The 13,140-nt window shown below is 44.9% G+C and overlaps 1 protein-coding gene across 3 annotated transcripts in view; it reads left to right on the top strand.

Moving 5' to 3' along the window:
• RBM27 (RNA binding motif protein 27) overlaps positions 1-13,140 on the top strand; it is a 622,061-nt gene that overhangs the window by 204,695 nt on the left and 404,226 nt on the right. For all 3 annotated transcript variants that reach the window (XM_069244680.1, XM_069244679.1, XM_069244678.1), the window contains exon 7: positions 398-664. In XM_069244680.1, the coding sequence (XP_069100781.1) occupies positions 398-664 (267 nt within the window). The remainder of the gene's footprint in view (positions 1-397; positions 665-13,140) is intronic.

The following is a 13,140-nucleotide window of genomic DNA, read 5'->3' as shown; positions in this document are numbered from 1 at the left end:
TTACTTGAGCATTTTGAATGGAGCTGCAGCTGTTCTAATATATTTATTAGTAGCGCAACGCTTTGCATGAAATTTGATTATAGAAATTTTGAAGATGTAGTTTTTTGTTAATAGGAAATCCAGTTGTTTAGATAATATTTTTCGGCAATAATTGCTTGTGGCGTGATAATAAATGTGCAATCTTAGAAATAAACTGATTCATTTTCAGCTGTATTTTCGTTCTTTTTTTTTTTTTTTACTATTATAATGCAGCGATATTATGACACTTCATTTACAGCATTCCAATTGTCAAGTTAGGATTCCTTTTTGTCAGGCTTGATTTAATGCATGCACTGGTTAAACGTATGCTGTACGCTGCCATTTTAAGGTAACCAGTTTCATTTGTTCCTCTTTCTAGGAGAGCATCGTGAGAGAACTAAGTTTGAGTCGGAAAGGAATGAGTTGGAGGGTACCTATAATCCAGTTTCAATGCCATCTAGCAAGATTTCTGATCAATACTCTTCTAGCGGGCAAGCAATCCCGAGCGCGGTCACAGTGGTTGCACCAGCTCACCACTCTGAGAACACCAAGGAGAGCTGGTCTAATTACTACAACAACCATGGGGCTGGGAATTCATTTAGCAGAAACCCACTGCTCACGAAGCAAAGATGCAGAGATTATGATGGTAAGCGTGCATAAACTCTTGTCTTCCTGCTGTTGTGAGAACGTGCACTTCTCTAGTCAAGCTAGAAAAATGATTTCTGTAGTAGTTAGGTTTATCGGCACTTGTGTGAGCCAGAGTGTAATCTGGATAGTGGTGAACTGCTTTATGATCTAGGGTCCCAAATCCGAGGCAGTGAATAGTTTGTGTTTCTGTAAGGGCTCTAACTTTGAATCCTTTATAGATTAATGTGTTTTGAATGATTACCTGTTGTCAGGCAGGGAGTGGAATATACTATTAAATGCTGTACACAGTGTTAAAACACATGCAGTTTAAGGTACAGGTGCTAGCACCACAGCTACCTCATTGTTTGAGTCTGCAGCAGCTAATGATGTGGCAAGGATAAGATCTTCTCTGAGAGCGTATCTGACAGACATATTTCCATCGCAAAATATTAAGACGACAGAGCTCCCATTTTTTTTTACTTCTACTTCATATTACAGCCTGGTTTGAGGGAGCTCCTTATACCGAGGCTTCCCTCTGCCAGTTTCAACTTTTTGACCTCCGTCGTGACTTTGGTAGCATGACCAGTAGAACAGATTTTTTTCTCCTATAATGACTGTCTCCTACATTTTCCTATTAGTGATGGCTGTCCTGCATCCCATTGGTAGAAAGTATGCATTTAGGCATTGAGAAATCTGTGGTCTCAAAGTAATTATTGGTTATGGACATGCCAAAGACATATTACTCACTTGTCAAACATGCCATAAAACTGAAAATATGTTCTTTTCAGGCAGGGTTTGAAGGCTAGAGGTAGGCAACTGATTTTCTCTGTATAGGATGTTTTCTCTGGGCTAGAGTCTTTTGAATAGCTCCTGTGATTATTAAAAGGCACAATTGAATCATTTACATGTTCTTTCTTGTGATAAGGTGAAATGTGCAGACCAGACCTAGGTTTCCTTGTTGCAACTTTTGCCGTTCCCTACCTAGAAGCCTCGCGTCTAGTGGACTGGACATTCACCCCTCAAAAAGCACTAAATTCTTCTGTGCTGTCTAAAACTAGCTACTTTACCAACAGCCTCTTTGTTGATCAGGTCCTTTTAGTCAAGGTAGGCACCACCTCTACACTAATTTTGCATTTTCATTTACTCTTTGATTAGGGGCCTTATTTTAACCTACCCATCAGCAAGGTAATCGTTGATCACCTATTCCATGCCCATTCACAAGGTATTCATTAATGACATCACGGTTGATAATGATGGAACCTCCGTCATCCATTATCATATGCATCTTTTGCTTCCAGTTTACATTTGGTGTTGCTGTTTATGCTTTGGGTGTCCCTGAGGTTCTCTGTGGAATATTAAAGGTAAAAAGGGAAAAGGAAAATAAAATATTAGATCGCTAAAGTAGCTGTTTCAGACCTGCATCAAGTTAGATATCTCTTTTGTTCTCAATGAAGAAGAGGAAGTCTGGGAATGAAGATTTTTGGAGTCATGCCTCTTTTACACCTCCCTTCCCCCACAGGTATACGCATTCCTGTTGTCTTTCTCCAGTTGTCCAGTCCTTGAATGTCATCACTGTCCTCAAGGATTGTTAAATTTAAGTAAAGATAATAGGTCCCTGTTTCTCTGCCGCCTTCTCCAATTTTGTCTACTTAGCCTCGTCTATTGGCACCATACAGAGTTTATGCTGTCAAGTTCCCCTCAGATGCACCCTATGTGTTTTTTTTTTTTTCTTCTAATCCAGCAGTGTGCCATAGATGCCATGAGGAAACACAAGACTTGGCACAAATATGGGATCAACATTAAGGACAATCATATTGCAGAAAGAGATGATGAATGTCATAAAAATATGCTGCTATGAGTTTACACCTTCGGATTCAGCTCGCCACCTGCCGATGACATAAGGAATATTAACTTTCTAATGGAAAGGTAGCAAATAAGTTGAACTTGTCAGTTTGGGACAAAGAGAGAATGTTTCTCTTTTAAAATTAAAACGGACACTGGCAGTAATACTGCAACATGAAGGAAATCCGGAAAAGCAGTCAAACAATCTCCTCAGTTAGTGGTATAATGCTTACACTTTGTAGCGACAACAGTCAGTGCCTCAAAAACAGTTATTATGCTTGGGATATATGATCGGCAGATGCTGATCATTTCAGAATTTCTCGATGTGGCATCCAAAAGAACTGAAAGTGAAGCATCTTGCACAAAAGGTCAAGCAATATACTCCTTTATCATCAGTATGACCTTGAATATTGTGAATTCTGAATTTTTATTCTGTGGTGGCTGCTCCAGACAGGTGGATGGAGCAGAACCCCAATATGAGATACAACAGGGAGGATGTTGCAACACAACTTTGCTGCACTCCCAGTGACGATCCTGGTAGAAGGAATGCAGAAGACTGGTATGAACACTCAGGAGCACTCATTCACTCACACACTTGAGCTTATTTACACATTTACTAGGTCAGTCTAACGTGGGATATCTTCATTCTTTCCTCATTCACTTATGCATAGTGCCTCTGTGTGCTGAGGTGGAGCAGCAGTGAGAAGGCAATAACAGCTACCATTTCACTCACGGGTGTTGTGTCTGTAGTGATGTGTTGGTGTCCCTTGCATAGTATTGCTGTCCTTAGCATTAGTGTGGTCAGCCCTGATGCTTTCTGGAATTTTGTCAGGCTTGGCTTTATAATGGCTCCATAGTCTAAAGAGGGCCTCTTCATCGGCGTTTTTGAACCTATGATAGTTACGCCTAGCCTATTTTATGCATTATTTAAGCATGTGAAGCGGAACAGTGTTCATCATTGACATGATACCTAGCGTACTGAAGGACCCACCACGTTCTTTGCAATCTTGGCCTGATGGTAGCCATCCAGGTGATATTGGCACTTACATTGCTTTCTCATGTGTGGTATGAAGTCATGTGTCTAATCTGTGACATGATATTTGGGACTCCTACTCGGGCATACGAAGAGTGAAAATTGATATGTAGCAACAACTATTCACAAACAATAGACCGTTTTGTTTGAGCAGTGCTCATTTTATTTGCCCAAATTGAAAAACACGCTTGCCAGTAAAAGGTCTATCTTTAGAGAATTACTTGCTGGTGTTAGAAGACTGAATTTTTTTTGCACCACCAAAGTATATATATATAAACTTGATGTTTGTCTAAAGGTTCTTTCTGATGCTGACTTCTACCAGCAGATTCCTCACCTTTTGAATCCCCAGGTGTCAGACTGGACCTGGAAACTTTTAAGTAGTGCCTCAGTGCATCATCCGGTGCACTTGCAGCGCCGCACTGGCACTATTCTACACTGAAAGTAACGTGACACTAGAAGTGATGTGCAGAGTCTATGTATGTGCCACCCTGTGAGTTTATGGGTCCAACAGCTTGCACATCAGATTGAAGAGTTCTGATCAGCTATGCTTTGTCTTTTCAGATCCCTACACCTTCCTCTGCCGCACCTTCAGGCTCCTTAGAGCCATTTGGACCCTCTGAGCCCAACTTGTCTCTGGCTTAAGTCCGGAACCCGCTAACAGTGTCACAACCCACTCCATCCCTGGGCAGTTTGACGCCAGTGCCAACTTTAGATGCTGTTGACAACTTTTGAGGCCAGGAGGGAAGGTCCTAATAGTTCTCTCTGGCGCTCATCCAGCCACGGCCGAAGTCTTGCCTGATACCGCCCAAAGCACCACTTCCCACACTTTACTTAACTGCCTCCATAATGGAGAACACTCACTCTGCATTTCCTTTTCTGTATAGACTCCGATAACGAATATGACTCGGATGATGAGGCTGCACAACCCTATCAGGATGACAGTTGGTACAGTGACTTACAGGTGGGGCTAGTGGTCTCTATACCACCACACGATAGGGACTGCTTTTGCCACCCTGGATGAGCCACGGAGACGTCTACTTCCTACATTATGGTAGTTTGTAGGACTTGATTTTCAGCTCCCAATCTTGGAGGTTAAGACCAATGTATTGACAGAAGTCCTCCGGCCTGGGCAAAGATCTTCCGATAGCCCTAATCCATTTAATGAATGACCGATGGATACCTTAATGGAAGCCTCGGCCAAACCTTTTTCTGGCACCCCTAGTTAATCGCCAAGTTGCCTGCCGATATTCCTCTGCTCTGTATGACCCTGATTTTCTCTCGCAGCACCCTTCCTCCGAAGGTCTAGTGGTGCAAGCATCCATGAGCTTGACTAACCCAAACACCTTTCCTACCCCTACCCTTTTTCCTTTTTGAATCCTGCACCTTGTCAGTGCCTTCCTCCGGAAGGAGAAATTCATAATGCTCACCCTAGCCCAGGTCTTGTCCCCGGAGACTGGATGGCGGCATTGGACCTGCAGGACTTCTATTTCCACATTTCTGTCCTGCTGGCCCATATTTCTATCCTGCTGTTTGTGGTGGGACAGGGGCATTTTCAGTTTGTGGTGCTCCCCTATATTCTCACCTGTGGACCTCAGGTTTTTACAAAAGTGATGACAGTGGTAGCAGCACATTTACGGAGGTCAGGGGTGCCAGTTTTCTCCTACCTCGAGGACTGGCTGTTGAAGGTATATCTGACCTGATTCAATAGGTGAAGTGAATGAGCCTGTAAACATATTTAACCAGAGGGAGACCTTACTCTAGTTTAAAATTGTGATGTGTGGCTTTACATTGTCCCACATTCTTCCAAGGACATTATTGATAATGTACAATTGATAAAAAAACTTAAAATGGACAGGATATAAAAAGGCATTTATGTGAAGGAAGATGTGAATAAAGTTGTAGACATCAGTATTGGACGTGGCCTGGACAGCCAAGAAGGTAGGCACACTCTTCAAAGGCTCCTTTACACTGCTGCCTCTTGTCGCAGTGCTGGGGGTGCTGGTGTGCCTCCAAACGAGGTTGGGGTGTGCCTAGGTCCAGTGCTGCCCAGAGCACGGCCCTGGACTGAGGCAGTGAGTTTTCTCCCGACGAGGATCGGATCTTGGGTTGCGTGGGCTTAACTTCTGGGCTCCCACAGGACCCGGGAGGTGATTGAGGAATGGCCTCTGGGAGATCGGGCTTCCCCGGGTGGTGAGTGTTGGGGTCTTGACCCTGTATTGGGACTGCGAAGGATCAGGGGCTCCATGGCAGCCTGGAAACCTGCTGCTTTTGCCTCTCCCACTTTTCTTTCTCCCCCACATCAGGGCCTCTTACCTGGACTGTACATTACTGTTGGATGCTCAAATCTGTGATGCCGCTATGGGGTGCATTTCTCCCCCTCGCCAGATGCTTTCTGTTGGACCTGTATTGCACGGGCCCCCGTTGTTGTGGACCTTTACCCTATTGTTGTACCCTACCGAGGGCCTGTGTCCCAGCCCTGGGAGAAGGGGCCCGTTCTCTTCATCATAAGCCTTGCATTGCTTGTTTCTGCACTGGCCTGGAAGTTCCCCACTTACCTGGCATATGACTTCCCTAATCACTGGCCTGTTCACCTTCAACACCTCAATTGCCGTCTGTGTATGCGGAGTCCTACTCTCTTGTTTCTTCAGCAGTTATAAGAGAGGTCATCATGGTGCATCCTACGGCATGACTGGTCTGGACAGGACTGAAACAATACGCTACTCTGCTCCCGGAGTCAAATTAGTCCTGAATGCTCATTCTGCTCTGGTGCAAGCGGGTCAGGCCCCCTCACTTGACGCCCGTGTCCCAAAGCCCTGCAACGCAAGGTCGCTACACTCTTACGAGCATTGACCCTGTCATCCTGATGTGCAACAAGGGCTCAACAGGCTAGGCCAAAATGGACAAATATATGGCCCCCGTTGGGGGCATGAACGGATTGGGGGTGCACACCTCGGACTGACACTCCACTGACCGGGGACACTACATCTCTTATCCTTCAAACAATTCAAGATTCCAGTGTGTCCCTAGAAACTAAGAGAGGTGGGGACAGACGTGGCCTTGCTCCGTCGGGACCTCTGACAAATGGTCGAGAGGGTCTCTGAGGCTGAGGAGAGAATTTCTACCCTGGAGTACACCGTCTGACCCCTCTTGACAGAAGTCAGCCACCTCACAGGAGATGCAAAGAGCTTTCAAATTCATGCTGAAGATGTCTAAAACAGTGCCAGGCTCAACGACCTAGGTTTTGTCGAATTCCAGCGAGGCAGTTCCCTAAACAATTTTTAAAGCAATTACTACAGCCATGGATGGACTCTCCAATCTCTCCAGTTAATATGTTATCAAACAAGTGCACTGATCTCTTGCCTGAGCCTTCCCCCTGGAGCACCCCGAAGGCCCCTCATAGCATGCTTCTTGAAGTTTAAAAAACGGGAATGCCATTCTGAAAGGAGCAAGGCTTGCGAGAAAATCTCCCCTTCCAATCAGGACGCATTTTGATTTTTTTCAAACTACACCCGTATAGTTCAGTCGCAACAAAAGTAATTTGAACAGGTTAAAACCAGATTGCACTAACTGCGAATCCCCTACATGCCCCTTTATCCAGCCATACTGCAGGTGGCCCACCATGCTAAAACTATCTTTTTTGAATCTCTGCAAGAGGCATGGACATGGCTTATTGAAGAGCACCCATGTGTTCTTAAACCACCCCCCCCCCCTTCTTCCTCAAACACCCCCCGCCACCCAGATTCCAAAAAAGCAAAGGGTAAACGCCAATGTAAAAGTTCAAGGAGACAACCAGTGGCACACCAGGAGATGGACCTCACTTCAGAATCTGAGGGGGAAGGAGGAAAACAACCTTGTGATTAAACCCCGGCACTGCAGGAAGTCCAGTGTGCGCACACCGACTAAAGCTGGGATGACTATTTTAATTTTGATCCAGCCACTGATGGCACGCCAGAAGTACAGTGTCCTTGAATTGCATTCTTTTAAAAGTTGGAAGATAGCTGGAAGGGACCTGCCTGCCTATATTGTCACATCTCTCACCCCAGGTTGTTTAGTTAGTTCTACATTTTGTTGGGATGGGTGGTGGATGATTCTTCATGGTGGAGAGTATAGGGTAGGGGACGGAGAATGTTGTTCTTGTTCAACCTGACATGAAGCGCTTTGATTCATTTATCGCTGAGATAAATGCATCATCGGACGCTCCACAGACGGGAGCTTTGGCTCCTATTCTTTATACCAACCAGGGAATAAGTGCTCAGAGAGGACCGTTGAGGGGTTTGGGGGACCTTGTTTTCCATGTTGATGTTCCTTTTTATTCAAACTGCTTTGTACAACATCCAACCAAAGGACTTACTGAGTCCAAATTCTTCTCCCACCGAATCACTCCCCCACGCCAATCACCGCAAACACTGTAAACCACACATCCCTCACCTCGGGCTCTGTGGCCACTTACTAGGGACAGTGACAATTTTTTTCCAAGCCTATGGGTTCTCGCTCTTTCAGCATTCCGACCTGGACCATTAGCGGCCTATTAGACCACATTAAACGTCGGGCGGTGATGATTTTTTTTTTTACCTAGCCACAACCCCAGTATTGATTTGTTGCAAGAAACACCTGCAGTGTCATAATTGCTCTTTGTTTGCCCAAAAAGTCTATGACCAAGTACTTTACACAGGTCACTCCAGGGGCTCGGGGGGGGGGTAACCATACTACTTCGTACAACATTCCCATACATTTTGCTGTAGATTGTTAGATGGGCCCCACACAACATAACAAGGTCTGTTTTTTCCCCGATGCACCAAACTACCCTCATTGACTTCAGGGACTGAATAGCTGTGCTCCCACAGAGGACAACAGTATTTAGTGGGGATTTCAATGATATGAATCGGGAGAACTGGTTTGGACCTTCAAGTGGCACCCCGAGACATAGCCACGGCCTTGCAGACTGGGCCAATGACCTTGGCCTTAGCAATGCTTGGGGTGTATGCACCCAAAGAAGCGTGGCTTTACCCATGCCTCAACTGCTCACAGCTCAATCTCTCGCATAGATTATTTGTTTATACCAGCAGAGGATCTTGTCTGTAGCTCTAGCTCTCATATCCTACCCTAGGGATTATCAGATCATGCCACAGTCTTGCTCTTGTTCTCAGCACCATCCGCGGGCGCCCACCCTATGTGACGCCTCAACTCCTGGTTCCTATGGGATAAGTTTGTAGAATACCTAGTTCAAGAGTCTGAGGATAAACACAGCCGAATCACTGACCTCGAAGCTGAGATAATGTCGACAAAGCGTAGGGATCCAAACCCTCTAAGTGTGCTGGAAAAACACCAACTAGACCTTAATAGAACCACATTATGCCAGCTATGCTTAGACGAAGTGCGGAAGTGCTTTATTGCATCCACAGGCTCTGTGTATGAATGGGGGGGGGCATATATCCAGCCCCCCCTTTTTCACCCTGCCCATTGAGCCACTGCAGTATGGCTCTGCATAGCTTTACATGCGGACGTCGTCTTGCTCTTTGTACTGTCTGGGTGAGACGGGCCCTTGAGTTCTACATGTCTTGAGGATCGTCGGGGAGAACATAGCAACACAACAAGATGATGGACGGAGCGCTTAAACCTTGAAACGCTCACTCTCCGCCACAGTTCTGGGTTAAATCCATAGTTCTTTTGCTCACCATGCCACCTCAGTTTGGACCCAGCCACATGCAAACCAGTCTTGACCCTGTTCCCCATGGTAACAGCCCCGCCTGTACTACCAGGCCATGTCCTCCCTGGACCGGTAACGAGCATCCTGGGACTGGTTTTGGGAATCACCCCTCATCTGCCAGGCTAGCTTAAATCCAGTCGCACAAGTGAGCAAGGGACCCACTTCTGGGCATACCCTTGCCACTCAGGGCGAACATACCAACACAACAAGATGATAAACAAAGTGCTGAAACATTTCAAAAACTCACCCTAGTCACAGATCTGGGTTAAATCCATTGTTCTTTGGGGGGACCTCTGGCCTAAGTATCGGTGGTACTAGGCATGGCAATCCTGATCCGAAGAGTCAGTTTCCTGTATTTTAGGATACATATAACCTGGGAGCCTAACTTGGCCTGGAGTCTAAAAATTGGACCTCTGACCCGACTAACACTCAGCGACCTTACCCGTTGGAATTACCACCCCTTAACCACCCTGGATAGGATTGCTTTAAGATGATGATTCTTCCACAGTTGTTCTATATTCTCCAAAGTTATCCTACACTCATTCCAAAATCATGTTTTGATTCGATCAAGGCCATGGGTTGCATCTTCATATGGGCAGGGGGCACTCCAAGAGTGGCTTTAGAGAAATGTCTGGACAGTGCACGATGAAGGACCTCGCCATGGTCGATCTGCAAGTATATTATTGGGTGGCATATCTCCTTCCTATTAATGAGTGGCTACTTGAGGGATGCGACTACCCAACATACAGGGGCAAACTGGCTCTTCTAGGCCTGGAGAATATCCTGCATATCCGTTATGGGGGTCCCATCTCAACTCCCAGAGGTAATCCAAATGGCATTTAGAGCTTGGAAGGCAACCCTCCGATGGATAAAATGGAACCAAACAGAAACAAAAGAAACCTCATTATGGGAGGGGCCCTGGCTTTCACAATTATCCTCACTAGATTGGTTCCGGGGCTAGGAAGGCATAGGCATATCACTCATAGGTGTCATCTGAGCTGGGAACCCCTTGAAATTCTTTCAAGAACTTCAACTCGAATTCCGAATGCCAACCTCACAGGTTTATTGTTACTTATAACTACGACATGCACTACAACTCTATCATAGTCAGCTAGCAGACATTCCAGAATACATCCCCCTTGAAAACAAAATTCTTATGGCCCGTTGGGTAAAGTTAGGGGGTCTCACAAATAAATAAATGTCTGGTTATACACTCGCCTGCGTTTTTGGATGCCTTGAGGGCGAAGCGGGAAATCCGGGCGGGAGAGCTGGACAAGGCAGTCTGGAGAGATGCCTGCATGGCCCATCGTACATTGACAGTCTCTGCCAGACTTTGCCTAATGCAGTTCAAATACTTACACCAATGGTATTTATCACCTCGCAGGATGTGGTGTGCGGACATCATTGGCTTGTCTGCATGTCTTAGGTGCAGAGACCCAGTGGGTGACTTATTTCATATGGTTTGGCAGTGCCTGGTTATACAGACCTATTTAGTCACCATCATCTCTACCCTATCCAACATTATGGGCATGCAGCTTGAGGCGAGCCCAAGGATAGCACTCCTGGACTTTCCTGAAGATGTGGGTGGGCCCCGTAGCAATCGGACACTGATAGCCCTTAAGATGCCTATTGATAAGTGAGACATTATCATTGAAGAGCCTCCACAGCCACTGCGGTGAAAGCATGGAGTGGAGGCATGGACCAGGGGTATAGATTGGTGTGGTAAACTTGAAGAAATGATATACATGGCACAAGGATGTCCCCAGAAGTATGAATGAGTGTGGAGGACATGGTGGAATTACTATCTATAGTATACATACATATACACATTTATCCTCCTTACAGAAAGTGCACTCTCAACAGGTTGCAGTTTATTTTGGAAAGCAGCAAAGCTAGTAACATTCAAAGAATTCTTTACACATTTTCCAGGCCTTATGCGTTTTAGACATCGTGTCCTTGGTCACATGCCAAATGCTTGGGTTGAGCAAATGATTGCAGGCACCTGATTACTTGATTTAATGCTCTGGTGAGTTAAACAATGCATCTTGGTAGTGGTAGTCCTGCACATTTATATTACATCGTTAGCAGACAATCATTTCTGCCTTGGTAGGTTGCTGCAGCCAAACACACACTAAAGCACATTTAAAAGCCTTAGTAGGCGAATTCAAAGCACAGTTACTGAGTTTTGCTGAAATTATTACCTCCTGTTTCTCTTTATATGACGATGTAGTAAAGTCACACAAACCTGCTTTCTATCTGCAGTGGTGCCGCTTTCACGGCTGGACAGGCTGTTAATTATGTGCAAAACAAAGTTGTCCTCCGGACAGAAAGTGCACTCTCAACAGGTTGCAGTTTATTTTGGAAAGCAGCAAAGCCAGTAACATTCAAATAATTATTTACACCTTTTCCAGGCATTAAGCTTTTCAGACATCTTGTCCTTGGTCACAGGCCAAATGTTGGGTTGAGCAAATGATTGCAGGCACCTGATTACTTGATTAAATGCTCTGGTGAGTTACACAATGCATCTTGGTAGTGGTAGCAGAGATGTGGAATTCCTATCGCCCGATGCCCGGGACATATTGTTTTGGCTCAAGGGCAACAAGTTCTCATGTTTATTTTGTCCTTGGGACAAGCAGGCCCAACCCCGTGCAACACAAACCCTTTGGCTGCCAGTTTACAGAGAGGGGACTGTCTGCAGTTGAGGTAATATGTGTGTTCATAGGTTAATGGTGTTCGAACTTGTATTTATGGTTCATTATTGAAAAGCCTTTATTATTAGGGTGAGTGCCGTAAAAAAAACCTTTTAAGGTTACACTGCACTACTGACAGTGGTTCCAGAAAAAAAGTGTACACACGTTTGACAATATGAGGCTAAGGTTAATGCCCAGAATGCTCTCTGATTATACGCAAATGTTTGCAGAAGCTTGTAAGCAAGAGTGATGATTCTTTGCTTTAAAAATAAAATGTTCAGAAAAAAATGCAGGTAGTAAACGAAAATCTATCGCTACTATGAAATTGTAGGTGCTATTTCTTTGAAGTTTCATTTGGCAAAATGTGTGATGCATGGTAGTATTTCTAAAAAAACATTCCTAATGGAGAATCAATTTAACATTTTTAACAAGATTATGGAAGCATGAAAGTAAACAAGCACTGGCAAAGCCAAGCGGTCCAACATTTGTTGTGAGCCTTTTGGTTTAGTCAATGCATGGCTTGTTTTAACGTGGCTTTTGTAACACTTTGTTGTTGTTGGTGCTGCCAGGCCTTCCCAATTGTAACAAACACTGGCAAAAAGCAAAAATATAAAAACTAGTGGTGTAACAATGTTCCCACAGTCCCCACAGTGCAGGGAGACCCCTCCAGGGGACCCCCTCAGCACAGCACCTGCCTTGTGTGGGTGCCAGAGGGGGGTATGGGGCTCCTTGTTTGCAGAGGGTCCCCCCTCCAGTTTCGTTATGCCACTGATTGCCACATTAGTTCCTTGCACTGAACAAAGCTATTTTGTGTGCCAACATTCTCCTTGTGAAACAGAATGTGATCACTCACAGTAAAACCAGCCGATAGATTAGATAGACAGAAAGACAGATGGAGAGAAATAGAAGGTTAATAAAAACAAAATGTCTTTGTCAACGCCAGACCTAATTAGGGACCCAATTCTTAAAGAACGTCCCAAAAGTGCACCCATGCTATCTGTCTTTGAATTAGTGGCTTTCCAAAATTCAGAAGAACTTACAGAAGTAGACAAGGAAATTGTAGTCCAAGAAAACATCAGTGAACTGTATTTTAGCACAATTATGAATGTGTAGATTTGCTCATGTGAAAATCCATTGACCGTTTACAAATTAACATTAACTCAGACCACTTTTTTTCCCCAATCCTGGTAGAACTTCTACTTCTGCCAATATCAGGAGTACAT

Source organism: Pleurodeles waltl, chromosome 7 (assembly GCF_031143425.1).
Source record: "Pleurodeles waltl isolate 20211129_DDA chromosome 7, aPleWal1.hap1.20221129, whole genome shotgun sequence".
Classification (NCBI taxonomy): domain Eukaryota; kingdom Metazoa; phylum Chordata; class Amphibia; order Caudata; family Salamandridae; genus Pleurodeles; species Pleurodeles waltl.
Note: the sequence above shows the minus strand (reverse complement) of the source record. Positions and strands in the feature narration are given on the sequence as shown.